The sequence below is a fragment of the Rosa chinensis genome, chromosome 4 (assembly GCF_002994745.2).
Source record: "Rosa chinensis cultivar Old Blush chromosome 4, RchiOBHm-V2, whole genome shotgun sequence".
Classification (NCBI taxonomy): Eukaryota; Viridiplantae; Streptophyta; class Magnoliopsida; order Rosales; family Rosaceae; genus Rosa; species Rosa chinensis.
Window position 1 is genome coordinate 40378904 of NC_037091.1, and position 17002 is coordinate 40395905.

A 17002-nucleotide genomic window follows, 5' to 3' on the forward strand; every position below is an offset into this window, starting at 1 on the left:
GGAAGGTGTCTTGACGTGCCGCCATGTGCAGCGTGAATATGACCTCTTAGAGAGGTTCGAAAGCATAGAAGTGAATCATATCAGTCCCACATCGGAAACAAAGCGAAGATCATTCCTCACTTCACCTATAAAAGGTCTCTCTTTCTCTCTTCATTGATTACATATTTATTGCTTACCTAACGTTACCTTATCAACATTAATACATTGACTGAGTTAGGCATCGGAGGAGTGAAGACTGCCAACCGCGGTCTCGCTCTTGACACTAGTGTATTTTACTTGACAGGTGACGCTGATGCTTCCCCTCACCAAATCAGGTGAGGCTCCAGACCCGTGTCTGCATTAAAGGGATCATGCAACCCCTTGAATCTTGAGCATTAACAACGTAAAAGCATCTATGACCTTATGTAAAATGGACTCTGATTGGCATTGCACCTCTTTCAAAGAAGTTGGACTACTAAAAGGTAGCCTACGATTTCTTGTGTGGGTACTATATTAGCCGGGAAAAGTTGATATAAAACCACATAATCGTGCTTTTTCAAAATTTTTGATGTGGTATTCTTGATTAGTGTATCTCTGATAGTGACCTAGGATGGCTTTCCCCATCCAAATTGGCTCTGTAGAAGCCAAACTTGCAATTGGTGCAGTTGTAGTTACCTATATCATTCTTTCCCATTAAATCTCCTCACTCTTTGAAAAGTTGGCATATTTATTCCCCTCTAACTCCATTACCATTTTCTTCTTTACATTCTTCACTGCCTTTTATAAGTATAACAACCAAGCTTTAAAGATTGGCTTCATTTTCTTCTGTCTTTGCTGCAGCCAACAATCCTACAGCATTTCCCATTTAATTGGGTTTCCCTATGTTGAGCCACAAAATACACTAGCTCTGGGTCGAACAACTCAATACTTCGAAAAGATAAAATTACCCTCACAGGGAATGGGCCACGCCTATAAACCCGAAAGCAATCTTGGCCTGGATATCATGAAAATAATCACCAGAACATCTCTACGAGACATGGGCTTCAGCCCACAACCAATCTGCAACGGATGTGGACCAAGTCTAATAATCGAACACCTCCCTATAGAGGAAGGAACTTAAGCCCAACTACCTTGTGCACTGGCCCAAAGACCAATGCACAACCCATGGTTCCCATTCGGGTTCGTCCAATCCAGACTAAAGGCCCTAACACAAGTCTGAGTATGTCGTGACTTACCAGCTAAGTATGCTCAGCGACGTCCACGTAGGATGGCAATCCGACCCAACTACATGATGAAACTCCAAAAGGTTTTGGGAAGCTCTCCATTGGACCTCAAGGCAATCCCACTAGGGCGACACACCTTCTAGGGTTTCCCAAATAGGGTCTCCTATATATATTCATCATTTTCCATCACTCATCTAAGTTAACATAAGTCTTTAGTAAGTTGATCCGACATAAACTAAGATACATACAAATCCTACATCAAACATAAAACACTGACTTGACCGTTGAAGACCTTTTGGCCGATACCATACTGGTCCTCTTCTAACCAATAAGTCTTTTGATAGTCCAATCGTTTCCTCATCTTTTTGGCTTGAATCTAGATGGTTGGCCTTGTAGAACCCAAGTTTGGTCTTGATGCTTCCATTGCACATTTCCATACATCACATTTTAAATAATTAGCTAACCACATTCTTTGGAAACCGTTCATTTTAGATCTACTTATTATCGACTAACACATCAACTGCGCAACATGCACGATAAGCTATTATATAGCTTAGAAATATGATCTTTTAAAAAAAAAAAAACTATGTAAGCTAAAAATGCTATAAAAAAGTACTCCATTATATTCATTTGATTTAGAACAATTTAGAGTTTACGAAATGAACAAAACATTTACATAACCAGATTAGCAAACTTTAAATCTAAACAAAACTAACAACTTAGATGAATGAATCAACTGCAAATTAAACATGGAAGCTGATATGAAAAGTACATAGAAACTAAACAATGTTACTAGTAATAAGCATATGCTTCTTTATATAACATATTTCCTGGCATAAGAAACTCCACTATGCTTTCATCCACACACAAGAGGAGGCATTATTTTTTTTCAGGGGTTACATATTAAATAGCAATAGGATTGAGAGATGCATATGCAAGCAGCTCCTTATTGGTTTCAATTATAGCCATGTCGTCTTCTTTAAAACTCAATAACGCTTCTACGCCTTCACCATCTTTTGCATCAATCAATATAATTACATTCTTGATTGGCATACCTGGCATAGTGACCCACGATGGCTTTCCCCATCCAAAATTGGCTTCATAGAAGCCAAACCTGCACCAACTGCTACATGTATAGTTATTTATATCATTCTTACCCATTAAATCTTCATGCTCTTTGAAATGTTGGCAGATATCATCTCCGCTAACTCCATTACCATAATTCACTTTAAATTTCTCAATGCCTTCCCGTAATATAGCAACCAAGCTCTGAAGAGTTGCCTCACTTTCTTGTGTCTTTGTTGGGACATATCCTAAAAGATTTCCCATTAAAGTGGGATGCCCCAATACTTTCCGCATGTTTGCTGCTAGAAACAGCATTGCTGGCCTTATAACACCAAAGTTTGATCTTGATACGTCCATTGCACATTTCCAAATAAGCGCTGACACTACTTCAACACGAGTTGGATTTGGAACGATGGCACTAGCGGCTTTAGACTTGAGACGTAGAATATTTGAGGCATCAAAAAAAAATCTTCTTTTTAGACAATCTTCATAAACATATTCCCTAGAAGTTTGCAATGACTTGATGGATAAATCTTGTGGTGGCCAAAGAGATGCTGCAACACCAAATTCTGCAGTTGGAAGAGCTACTACATCAGTGACAAGGCCCATTGCTGCCCAGCTACGGATAAATGTTCCGAGTGTGAAGCCGTCTGCGATCTTATGTGAAATGCTAACCCCAATTGCAATTCCGCCACATTCGAAGAAGTTGGCTTGGACTAGTAGGAGATAGCCCGTGCTTTCAAATGTTGATTCTATGTCATTTGGAAGTAATTGATTTAGCATCCCAGCATGGGGCTTTTCCAAAACCTTTGATATGGGACAGTTGACATGGGTTTGGATAAATGCCACACCCTGGTCATTGCAACAAATTGAAAGAATATTGTTGTGGCTAAATATTCTTCCTGCGAAAGGATAGAAGCGGCTGAGGGTTTCAGATAATGAAGTTTTCAGAAGCTTGGATCTTTCAGTAATCAAAGAGTAGTGGTGGTCAACCATATTGCCCTTATGATTAATAGTACTATTGTTGGGATAGAAGAGAAGTAGGGGGACATACAAGTCTGGCAAAAACTGATCAAAAACAGAGAGGTTGGAAGTTGTAAGGTGGTGAGGAGTAGGAGATGACGGCGTAACTATTTCCTTATCGATCACTTCAACCCTCATTTCTGAACACATGCTGCTCCACACACATGAGTTTCATAATGAAAAGTTCATCTATATAAAGGCATATGATGGTGCAAGATGTCAATTTCTCTCATCTTCTGTATGCATTTTCTGACCATTAAAACTTTTGGAACTAAAATTTAAATTTAGATGAAAGAACTTGAGAAAAGAGAAAGAAAAAACACTCTTGATGAATGCTAAATTAACCCAAATAAACTAGTTCGAGAAAGACAAGATTTCGTAAAACGCAAAGAGTAGAGAATAAAATAACTTTTTTTTTTTTGGTTATGGGAAGACACTAATTTTTTTTTTTAAGCGAATAGATATTCATATGTTCTCATGACTTCACAGAGTTACTGCAAGAATATTACATACACCATAGTCTAAGCTCCCCAAAGCGAAAGAAACACTCTTTGCCTTTTTGGCCTAACCGGGAAGAAAATTCCTAGCAAATAACACTCATTAAAAAATTTCCATGCACACTTTATCATTAAAATTAAAGAACAAATATAAATTTAAACTACATGACCTAGACACCTACGCAACTCATAAGAGACACAACAATCACCCGCCTAAGAATGCAATTGTTGTATGAGATTGGAAGAAATTTTTTACTTCTTTTGGGATTTGGCTTGCTTATTTGAATTATTTTAGGGTATTTATCACCACTGGGGTCAAAATTTTCTTCCACCAGACATAATGATATCCAACTTTCAAAAGTGATTAAAGAGGTATCTAGACTTATAAAAATTGATCAACTTCATACCCCCGTCCATTTTCCATCACATCTCTATTAAAATTAAGGGTATATACACAATGTCATTCAATTTTTAGTTGGAAATGATAGTATTATCCTCTAATTTTTTCTCTTTTTCTTTTTCTGTTCTCGTTCTGTTGCAATCACCATATTGCATCTAGTCATCTACAACCTAACTATCCAAGTTTAATTCTTCTTTACTTGTGATTGCTTGACTTTAGCTCAATCATCTTCCTTTAGCATATGGCATCTATAACCCAAGCTTTTTTTTTGTTTATGTAAAAGCAGTTGGATCAATGGATATTAAGCAATGGAACCACGTGAAAATACAATGTTCTCGCCTCCCACCTCTTCCTCCGCTGCCACTGCCGATGGGCTTCCTTCGCCGCATCGCCGATGGCACCACAAAATTCTAATTCGAATTCGAAAATTTTGTAGAATTCGAATTCGAAACTGAATATAGAGATGCGTATATGCAAAATCAAACCCATAAATTTAAGTGATTTGTGGTTAGAGGGGCCATCAACCATCTATAACCCAATCTTCTTTTTCTATATAATTAAAATCTTCCATTCAATTTCAATTCCACCATCCTAGAAACAAATAAGGTTTCCCACCTTCTAAAAAAAAAAGAAAACGCGGGGCGGGGGGAGAGAGAAAGGGGTAGACAATAGAAGAAGAAGAGAATCAACAAAGTAAAAAATAGTTTTTGTGTGAAAATACTATTATAACCCCACAAAACATCTTACATGCACCTCACATGATCAATTTTAATAGAGAAGTGATGGAAAATAAGCTGAGGTATTAAGTTGATTTATTTTTAAAATTTTAGATATCATTTTGATCACTTTTGAAAGTTGAGTATCATTCTGTCTGGTGTAAAAAAGTTTAGACACCATTGATGATAAAAACTCCCTTTTTTTTTCCTCCTTTTGAATAGAACATTATTTTTATTCTTTGATTGAACTTTCAATTTTCCAATGATATACTGGATTTATTGATTGAACAATTTAATTCATTAGATCACTTTGACTTTAAAAACTAGGTCGGCCATGATACATACAGTGGCGGACGCACATAGGGATGAGTGGGGGCTACCCCCAGTCAGCTTTTGACATTTGGCAACTGAAATCCTTTTTTTATATTTTATGTCAGCTATGTTTATATAATATATAATAGATAGTTAATTGTTGATATGTATGGATGTATGGTGCTGTTCTGTTTCACCAAAGCACTATCATATGTAATTAAATATATGTAAAGGCTGAAGGCGTGCAGCTTGCCTTTCCCAAAGACCCATACGACCCCATTTCCCATTCTTTTTGCTCCACTAAGAATCTCCATTTCCCAAACCAGGATTTTAAAAGTGATATTTCTAATATATCCCCTGATATCTCATTTTTTCGATTGACTGATATATCTTGAGGGGTAAATATCTTATCTTCTACAGTTTCTATGAAATTTCTCCGACATCGTCAAATATCCCCTATATATTAGATATTTACGATATATTCCCTATAAAGTGAAGAAATATCTGTAAAATTTGATATAAAAATAATAAAAAAACTCAGTAATTCTCTAAATGAAAATCTTTGTGAAGAGATCTTCTCAAGGTAAATCTGAGTGAGGAGAAATCCCCTCAAGGTGAATCTAGGTGAGTAGAAAATCCCCTTAAGGCGAATCTAGGTGAGGAAAAAAATCCTCTCAAGGCAAATCTAGGTGAGGAGAAATATCCTCAAGGTGATTTTGGGTGAGAAGCAATTCTCTAAATGCAAATCTGTGTGAGGAGAGATTTGGTACTATCTAGTCTGTGACTATGTCTATAACTCTGTATGTAGTTTGTAACTCTGTAGTTGAATAATAGAAAGAAGATAAAGGTTCAATTATTCAAATGAGGCCAAATGACAGTGCAGAAGGAAGTCAAGGAACTATATATGGATGACATGATGAGAAGAGAGTGTAGAGTATGGAGTATTAAATTTTGACTATGCATCTTGAAAAAGTGAGGAATAATGAAGTTACTGTAGAAACTGGAAGACCTCTTCCACAAGTAGTAGAAACTGCAACTAATGCTGGAATCAACGTAGAGAGAGTCTTATATGAAGAAGTTGTTAAAAACCCAGAAGATAATTCAGATAGTGATGATGCGTGGGGTGGTACAGCAACTCCAAATAGTTCTGATGATGGTGGAGACGGTGGAAGCGGAACAGGTGGTGGAGGTGAAAGATATGAATATGGACAATCTTCTGTGGATGGAGCATTAAACCAATTTACCTGTGAAGGTAATTTTGATCATACCACCCAAGATGAAGACCACAGAGTGAGAACATCTGGTCATGGTGCTCAAGAGAAGACCCGATATGGGAGGAGGACTAGAGGTGCAACTGATGATTAAAGTACCCCATCTGATGTTTGTTCAATTGCCTTAAGTTTTGACTCTATCAGTTTAGGCACAGAGCGCAGTGGGATCTCAAATGAATCTCATGAAGTCAACAATCAATTTGGTTATGATGCTTATGGATATAATCAATATGGAGAAGTATATGATCAGTCATCCAGTTGGGTTCATCCTTATTATCCCCTTATAGGGGAAATAATCGGCAACTCTAAAGAGATCTATAACTATCATGTTAATCACTACAATTCGCACTATATGGGTCACATGTCTTTGTCTGATTATAGACCAGTGAGCTGCTTTTCAACCGCCTAGAGTCTCTTTTTGGATGTAGATGAAATTGACATTTATATGTATTTATATGTAATTCTAAATTTCTAATAAATTGACATTTTTCAAAAACGATATATTTTCTCCTCTATCCCCGATATTTCTGATATCTCTTTTTTTCAAATTACCAATTGATATGAAGATACCGATATTTAAAACATTGCCCCAAACAACAAACTCAATACTTCCAGATTTTCTTCAATTGAGTCCGACTTCAACTCTTTGTGTCTTCATGCAATCTCTGCCCTTCTACAACTCAGTCTTGGATTGATGATCTTGAAGGTAAGTTCTTCATCTTCTAGTTTACTTTCCAAATCAATGACTTTGTTGATTAAATTAAATTACTCTGTTCCATTAAAATTGCAGCTGTGAAAGATTAAAGATAGAGAGATTCTTTAAACAAGCATCAGACGAGTTATCATCACCCCTCATAGAGAGTGAAAAATCAAAACGGATTCGCGTAGAAATTGATTTGGCTAATCTTCCTCCTGCAAGCTCTCTTTTTTGTTAAACCTTTTGTACTGTTGAACATTATTTTTCCAAGTTGAAGGGCTGAGCATCATAATCTATTAAATTCTGTTTCTTTGATTGCACTCCTCTGCTTCCCATTTGGTGCAAATATTTTAATAAATGAGTCTATTCCACCTTGCCCCCAGAGATATATATTCTTGCGTCCGTCACTGGATACATATACATATATATATATATATATATATATATATATATATATATATCAAATCCTATCCAGAGCGGAGGTCCGCTTTGAAATTAAAGTGTGAACTTCTAGTTTTTGGTCGCTTTTCGGTCGCATATCCACATCTCAACCGTTCAGTTTTTAGGTGCTAGTGTATAGATCATCTCTGCAAATTTTCATCCAAATTGATGATCTTTAAGGCATTTATTACTTCCTTAAAGCTAATACGGTCCAGGTTGACAGATTCAGTCTGTCGATTGGTTTAAGCGAGTTAGATACGTTAACGATAATCAATTTGGCTGAAAATTTGCATAGATGATCTATACACTAGTACCTAAAAACTGAACAGTCAAAATGTGGATATGCAACCGAAAAGCGACCAAAAACTCGAAGTTCACACTTTAATTTCAAAGCGAAACTCCACTTTGGATAAAATATATATAGATATAGATATATATATATATATATATCTATATATATATATATCTATATATAGATATATATAGAGGGCTTCCACTAAGGGATCTAGGAATAGGCATTACACCAACTTTTCGATCATATTTTCACGTCTTAACCATTCAGTTTTTAGGTCATAATATAGATCACTTCTGAAAATTTTTAGTCAAATTGGTGATCATTAAGACATCCAAAACTGCAATTTACACGAGCGTACCGAATCTGTCGAACCAGAACCGTTCGTGTTTATAATGGTAAATTGCAGTTTTGGATGCCTTAACGATCATCAAATTAGCTGAAAATTTGCAGAAGTGATCTATACATTAGGACCTAAAAACTGAATGGTTAAGATGTGAAAATATGATCGAAAAGTTGGTCTAATGCCATATCCTTATAAAAGACCAAAAAAAGGATCCCTCACTAGAAGGGCCCTGTGTGTGTGTCTATATATATATATATATATATATATATATATATATATATATATATATAAGTGAGCTAGGCTTATTAAGTTTTTGTATTAATATAAATGACAAACCACCGGGCCTATAGCCCTGGCAACCCACTAATCCTACGTCCTTGTAGCTAATTGTGCTATAATCATATCACACAACTAATTAGAAATACATGTATGATTGAAATTTGAATCGGCATAGTTGGTTCTTGTTATAAACAGAAGATACATGATTTCATGAAAGAGATTGATATCTACAATATAAAGATAAACAACGGAAGGGATAGGGAGAGACTCTGCATGTGGTTTCTTATTTTTTCATGAGTACGGGAAAAAGAGGAGCTTTCATGTGTATAAATGAGCATGTGTAAATAAAATTTACCTAAAAAATAATATTTTTCTTTAATAAAATAAAAAAGGGCTGTGTACGTATGATACTATTTAGTCTCTTTTTTTTTTTTTTTTTTTTCCTTCTTTGACATATTGTATTATAGTTTGTGTTGAAGTCTTGATAAGGTGAAGATAATGAAACCTGAATCTCATTAGGTGGAAGCTATATTATAGTTCGTATCACAGAAGACCCATTAACTCAATGGAGTTAGGCAGAATATTAGCTATATATAGCATTAATTAGAATTTGATTATCGATATGTTAGGCATATTAACTCTTAACATTAACTAGGATTTGATAATCGATCTGTTAGGCACAGTATTGACTCCAAGCTATATATAACATTAATTAGAATTTGATAATCGATATGTTAGGCATAGTAACTCTTAACATTAACTAGGATTATTTGATCGATCTGTTAGGCACAGTATTGACTCCAAGATTAACTAGGATAAGATTAGTTAGGCAATGTATTAACTCTAACATTCCTGGTTAATGGAATGTTGCTTAACCCTTCTTGAAAGTTCATTGGGCAACTGGAACCGAGGAACTTGTCGTCAGGCAATGCCTTTGTAATAATATTAACTGTAATGTGTGAAAAAAAAAAAAAAAAAAACAGCAATTGAAAGCAAGTAATCGTTGCCCAATTTCATTGGTCTAGTGGCATTTTTAATTATTTTATAAGTAAAAAGTTATTAGTTTGAATCATACACCCAAATCAAAAATCCAAAATGATTGCTCCTCGCCCAGAAAACCCCTAGCAAAGCAAACTCACTCTTAGCCTTTGCGGAGACTACCATGCACGACAATGCTTTTTAGCGATCCTTCATAATGAGCTATAGAATCTTAGAATGGAATTGCAGGGGGGGGGGGATTGTTGGTCGATGTCAATGGAGGGCTTTGGTCGACCTCATCAAATAGGAAAAACCTAGGGTTTTGTTTCTTTCTGAAACCCTATGTGATGGAAAGCAATTGGAAACTTTAAGAGTATAAGGGTTGCTGCCTGAGGCAGTCGCCTCAGGCCACCACTCTCCGACGGGCCTCCGCCAAGTTTTTTTAATTTTTTAATTTTTAATTTTACATATATTTGTTTATGATTATATAATTTTTTTTCGCGTATCTACTACAATGCGGCCACGCTAGCGCAGTGGTAATATATTGCAGCATCAAGGTTCGAAACACAGTAGCCTATTTTTTGTTCTTTTTTATTTTTTCAACTTCGAAGTGAAAAATTATTTTGGAATTGAACACCTTTTTTTTTTTTTTTTTTCCTTGCATTAACATTAATGTAGGGGTTTAACTTATATATATATATAAAAATTTGTTCGATTATATAAATTTTTTATGTGAGGGCCACATTTAAATTGTTTGCCTCAGGCCATCAAAATGTCAGGACCGGCCCTGAGTATAAGTTGGTTTTGACAAAGGCATGCTTAGGGGTCGACCTCATCAAATAGGAAAAACCTAGGGTTTTGTTTCTTTCTGAAACCCTATGTGATGGAAAGCAATTGGAAACTTTAAGAGTATAAGTTGGTTTTGACAAAGGCATGCTTAGGGAAGGCTTGGGGAGATAAATCTCCACATGTAGTCTTTCTGTGGATGAATGATATGTGCCTGTGCACATCCGGCACTACTCAGTAAGGCACGTGGATGTAACAGTAGGTGTTGCAGCACAATTTCATCAAGCTTGTTGACTAGATCACCAGCATAATAAGAAAAGACTATCGAAACTCTTTGGTTAGATGAACACCAGTGTAGTACTTGCCAAATGGGCTCCGACGGTCAAGTCAGTATTTGTTTTCAATTAACAGTGGGTTAGTCGAGTGTATGAGTGATACTTGATCAATTGATTGCCTCAAAGTGACTAAAAATGATGTGTATTAATACTAACAATGTTGATAAAAACCGGAGACATGTTGTCCAAATTGGCTTGCCTTGAGGTCCAAGTGAGAGTTTCCCGAAACCCTTTTGGAGTTTTACCATGTAGTTGGGCTAGATAGCCGTCCTACGTGGCTGAGCAGACCTAGCCGATAGGCCACCATATGGGTTAGTGAAAGAGCCTTTTGTCCGGATTGGACAGACCCTGATGGAACCATGGGTTACGCATTGGTCCTTGGGCCAATGTGTAGAGCCGATTATTGGACTATGAATCCATGTCGACAGTGGACTGGACCAGCAACGGACTATGATCGGGTGAACTAGGGGGCGTTTTGGTTATTTAGTAATTTCCCTGTGTGGGCAATTCAGTCTTTTCTCAGCAGTCAATCACTTCTTCTAGAGCTGGTGTAAATTGTGTCTCCACAGTAAGTACTCGAGGTTCCGCTGAAGGATAGACCGATAGAGGCTGACCTGTATGTATGGGTACGCCCAGACCGGTGATCGGAGCAGGACATAGGGGTTGATGCGCCAGTTAACAGCAGAGATAGCTCTGTCATAGCTATTAGTAGTGACTTTAATGACATCTTCAATAGATCGGAGAAATCTAGAGGAGAAGAGAGGAGGCTGGCTATATGCAGGCAATTCAGGTGGCAATGGTGGATTGTTCTATACTCAACATGTGTTATTATGGAAGTCCTTATACATGGTCCGATCACCAAACTAAGGAACGTCTGCATAGAAGTATTTGGAATGCATAATTAAGGAACTTCCTTTCAAGGTCATCTACTACACATCTTCACCCTAGTTCACCCGATCATAGTCCGTTGCTGGTCGAGATTTGTGTTGCTTCTTCACCAAATAGGTGGAGGAGGAAGCTGTTCCGGTTTGAGCAATTTTGGGTGTCATATCCTGAATGTGAAGGAGTGGTTCAAATAAATTTTGAAGTTAGGATTAATGGTGACCCTGTTAGTCAAGCTTCTGCAAAAGTAAAGATCGAATACGGGCAAGGCGCTGTTTGCATGGCAGAAACCGACCTTCATGTTTGGTCAGGTAGAGATGAGGGCAGTGAGGACTCGATTGGATGAGCTGCTTAGTACCCCCCTTTGATCCAGTACCCCATGCAAATAGATGAATGGCTCATAGTAGACGATGATTGTGATCAACAATCTAGATCGCACCCTCCTAATATCTTCAATTTAAAAATAAATTTTCTTAAACCACAAAGTTTCAAAATCCATAATAAATAGCTCGAGTGTCCAAGATTCCCACTGAATTGTCTTGATATATACTTCTATATCAAGTTCTCAAGTTGAATTAAGGCTTCACTGCAAGAAAACTTCAGAAAAATTTCTGAGTGTCATTAACTCCTTAAATTTTCGCAGGATTCACACCAGCCATACGGCCCGTACTATTTGAACCCATGATGGACGACTAAGTAGTTGAGGCTTCTTCTGATGGACAACCACCATCACAAGGAGTTGAATAAGTGGTCAAAGACTAGGCCTTTAGTAAATTTGAGCTCCGCGACAGTGAGTTCAATGAAACCTTCAAACGTAAGGACAGAAAGGGAAACGTCGATAGTTTTTGGCCATTGGGAATTGGAATGTGAAAGAAAAGAACTTGAGCTTGAAGAATTGGATCGTAACTATGATTAACAAGGTTGCCAGTAACAGTAGTAGCATTGAGAAATTCAACGGTGGCAAGATTAATAAGGAAGATGGGTATTTGGCATTCAAACCTAATTTTTACACCTGCATTTGCATTTACCGTTTATTAGTTATTTGGAAGGTAAACAATAAGATTTCTACATTTCACTCTCGTTTATAACAATTGCGGACTTTAAAAAATGACATTTTTCTTCGATTCAGAATTTGAGAAATTTTTCTTCTTAAAAGTTGCATAATATGTTAAACTGAGTCCACCGACACAAAAAACATCAAAATTGAATTTCGTATGGATAATTTATGATCTAAGGAAACTAAGTTACTATGTTGGAAAATTTCCCGATATAAAGCGTCCAAAAGGGAAAATTTTCTTTTAGAGCTAAGGAGTTTCCCAAATAAATTCAGAGCCTCTACCTAAATCAACCCACAGACCCAAGCACTTGACCTGAACCAATCTCCGACCCCCACCCTCATTTGACGCTTCACCATTCGCGATGGGACCAACGATCCATGACTCCTCGACTATTGCCCTCCAGTCATCTCAATTGGCATATAAGAAAGAGAATCAAAGGCTTTTGTTTGCAACGAGTACGTCAGCTCAATCTAAATTGTTCGCCGTGCTCCGACCATTTCAGGCTATGCCACCACATGAAGTTTTGAAGCCTCTATCATCCTCATTCCAACAGTACAAGCCTCACTCGTCAATTCAACTTGAGGAAGGAGAGTCGAAGCACCAAAGTTTTGGTTGTCGAGACTTTTTAGGTGAATTCCAACTTTCCTACTCATAATCGAGCTTAGGTGCAGTTATAGAAGTTGGTCCACTTTTTGTTGTGAACATTTTGGTATAGGTCTTAGCCTTTGGCTTTGGATTGGGATTGAGGTGGTGGCGCATGGGGCCTAGGCAGCTTGGGGGTGCATGCTACATCTTCTGGTTAGCTATTTTAACTCATTAGGTAGAGCTGAGTGTTGTGAGTATGTAGGCATAACTCTTATAGCACATTCTAGACATTTAGTGATTAATCTGAAATTCTTATGGTTTCGACTCGTAAAAATCTGATCATCAGATCTCCGTCACCAGGTTGGTAGAACTATTGAGTCGACATAACCCTTGAAATTTAAGCTTGTACCGATGTGAATTCGAATTTCGGGCTTTTGACCGGTTATCGTTATAGGGTTCCGAGTTTCATTATTTATTCGAAGTTAATCCTTGGTTCTTCAATTAATGGTTCCAAATTATCATATTGTACAAGACGACGAGTAGAACCTTCGTTTGAGAAGGAATTCGATTGATAGCTGGCATAACTGTATTTCTGTGAGTGGACTACTGTTATGTTATTGATGCATGCAATACTACCTTTCAAAAATATTAATTTAGCGTATCGATTTAAATTGGCAATAACTGAATAATGATTTCAAATACAAAAGCTACTTATGATTTGTCGAAATTTCATGAAATTATATTCTCGTTTATATGATGATAATTCTCGGCAATTGGTTGTGAGATATGGTTTACCTTCTTGGTTCAGTTAGAATTGAGAACCTTAAAATGCGTCATGCAAGTTCTTAAGATATTTTCCCCTTTTGAGACTTAAATTTTTATTTTAGCAAGTTAATCGATTTCTGGTTTCGGTGTGGTTATTAGGAGGTTAATTATATTAGGACTAAATTCTGCTTACTACCCTATACTTTCAAGGGTTCATCAGTTCAGTCCCTGCACTTCTAATTTAATCAGAAAAGTCCTTGCACTCTCCAATTTCATCAAATCAATCCAATCCGTCACCACTCCGTCAATTTTTGGGGAAATTTTCCAAACTACCCATCTGCATTCACAACATTAACGCGTCGGCGGGCTGCCTAGTGATGGGTAGTTTGGGAATTTTCCCTGTTAGAAGGTCTTACGTCAGCATTTTAACAGCAAAAATTGACGGAATAGTGACATATTGGAACGATTAATGAAATTGGAGAGTGCAAGGACTTTTCTGATTAAATTAGAAGTGCAGGGACTAAACTGATGAACCCTTGAAAGTATAAGGTAGTAAGCAGAATTTAATCCATTATACTATCAGTGCATGCATGTGTTATACCTGGTCAGCAATACCCTCTATGTAACATTCCATCAGCAGTACACTCTGATGCATCATCTAGTCGGCAACACCCTGCAAATGGCATGAGTTGGGTAATCGATAGTACCCTTTAATCATATTCTCCTAGTATTCCGGTTGGCAGTACCCTCCTATGCGTCATATGCATGGTTGCCATTACTCTCTAGATGGCATGAGATGACTAGTTGACAATTTCCTCTATTCATCGCCTATTCGTATGATTAGGCCTCATCAACGAGTCGGGTCAGGCCTTACTACATATTTGAATAATAACGGGCCGGGCCGGGCCGGGCTAGGCTTTATTGTAAATTGAAGGATCCAAGTCCGTCCATATAAAGCGGGCCTTGAAGGCTTTTTTGGGCTGGGCCTTGCGGGCTGTATTTACAAATAAATCTTTAAAGATATAATTATAAACCTATATTTATATATCATACACTCCAAAGAGCAACCTCTATCAATTCAAAGAAAATGAGAAAACTAACCGTTGGATGTGATTATTACAATAAATTATGAATGTGGTAACAAATTTAACTAATTTTACCATATTTTCGAATCCGATTGAATTGGTCAACCGTTGTCACTTGTATGTCTTCTTGGTTGACTGATGGAGTGACAACCGCGAAAATTGCTTTTTTTTTTACATCACGTCTGTAAATATTCAATCGATGGATATGCGTGGACATAAGATAAAAAAATTTAATTTTAATTACAAAAGATGTTAGTCTATACCAATTTGCCTCCTAAAGTTGTATTGACTTATACATTTCATTTAAATTGTTGAATTCATTTTAAAGCAACCATGAAGTGAAAAATGAATTTGGAGAAACCAACCGCTCGATGGAGAGATTGTAATGTTTTATGGTGGTTGTAAAAAATCTAGCCAATTTGGTTGTTGTTTTGAATTCGATCAACTAGGTCAAACTTAGTTACTCTTATAAATCTATATTTATATATCATACAATCTAAAGGGCAACCACTATCAATTAAAAGAAAATATAAAAACCGACTGTTGAATGAGATTATTACAATAAATTATGAGTGTGGTAAAAAATTTAGTTAATTTCACCATATTTTTTAATCTGATCGAATTGGTCAACCGTAGTCATGTTATGTAGAATATATATGCACATTAGCACATATTCTATATAGAAGTATGAGAATTTCCACATATATATATATATATGTGTGTGTGTGTGTGTGTGTGTGTGTGTGTGTGTGTGTGTATTTATAAACACACACACACACACACACTCTCATATCTATATATTTTCAGCTGAAACCCTTGTTGGGAGTCTCAAATTTGAGGCAAAAAACAAAAGACCTCGATTATCTTTTACTGTGAGTTTGTCACTACCACCCATTTCAAACAATTTACAGTTGTGTGCTATTCCAGTTTATTACTCTGAACATTCTGATACGATGTGCTATGTTCCTGGGATGATCACACACACACACACACACACACACACACACATATATATATATATATATATATATATATATATATACAGTCCGTCTCAGGTGCGGACGTCTGTACCGAGCGGACGGTACGGATATCCTGTTTTCAACCACTTTCCGGCCACATTTTTACATCTTAACCGTTCAGTTTTTAGGTCCTAGTGTATAGATCACCTCTGCAAAATTTCAGCCAATTTGGTGATCGTTAAGGCATCCAAAACTGCAATTTACCATTATAAATACGAACGGTTCCAGTTTGACAGATTCGGTCCGTTCGTGTAAAATGCAGTTTTTGATGCCTTAACGATCACCAAATTGGCTGAAATTTTGTAGAGATGATCTATACACTAGGACCTAAAAACTGAACGGTTAAGATGTAAAAATGTGGCCGGAAAGTGGTCAAAAACAGGAAATCCGTACCGAATTTTTAAGATGTAAAAATGTGGCCGGAAAGTGGTCGAAAACAGGAAATCCGTACTGAAAATTAAGTACGGACATCCGCACCTGAGAAAATTCTTATATATATATATATATATATATATATATATATCTATATATGTGTGTGTGTGTGTGTGTGTTTATAAGTTTATATATTTATAAACACACACACACACACATAATAGTTTACGGGCTTTTATAGGCCGGGCCGGGTTTCAACTTAATCAAGCCCGACCCTCTACCCACAGGGCCGAGCCTATTGCGGGCTTTTTGATGGGCCGAGCCAAGCCCGGAGGGCCGATGCTTGATCCGTGGGCTTTTTGAACAATATGAGTTTAGATATTCGAGCTGGGGTGAGTAACTGTATACCATGACCCTTCCTTTCCACTGTCTAATTCTTAGTGGCCACCTTGTGAGTACTACATGTGAGATGAACCTAGTGGTCGCCTAGTAAGAGCTACCAGTAGAGTACCACCTATTGCTCATGTAAGTTGACCATTGGGTTTATATCAGTATTTCAGAAGTTGGAAGTATTTTCTTTGAAATCGTATTGCATG

The 17002-nt window shown here is 37.0% G+C and overlaps 1 protein-coding gene across 1 annotated transcript; it reads right to left on the reverse strand.

Moving 5' to 3' along the window:
• Positions 1 to 1896: 1896 nt before the first annotated feature.
• Positions 1897 to 3441, reverse strand: LOC112199303 (BAHD acyltransferase At5g47980). The gene has a single exon (XM_024340338.2). The coding sequence runs from the start codon at positions 3438 to 3440 to the stop codon at positions 2106 to 2108; it is 1335 nt and encodes a 444-aa protein (XP_024196106.2). The 5' UTR covers position 3441; the 3' UTR covers positions 1897 to 2105.
• Between the last annotated feature and the right edge of the window lie 13561 nt (positions 3442 to 17002).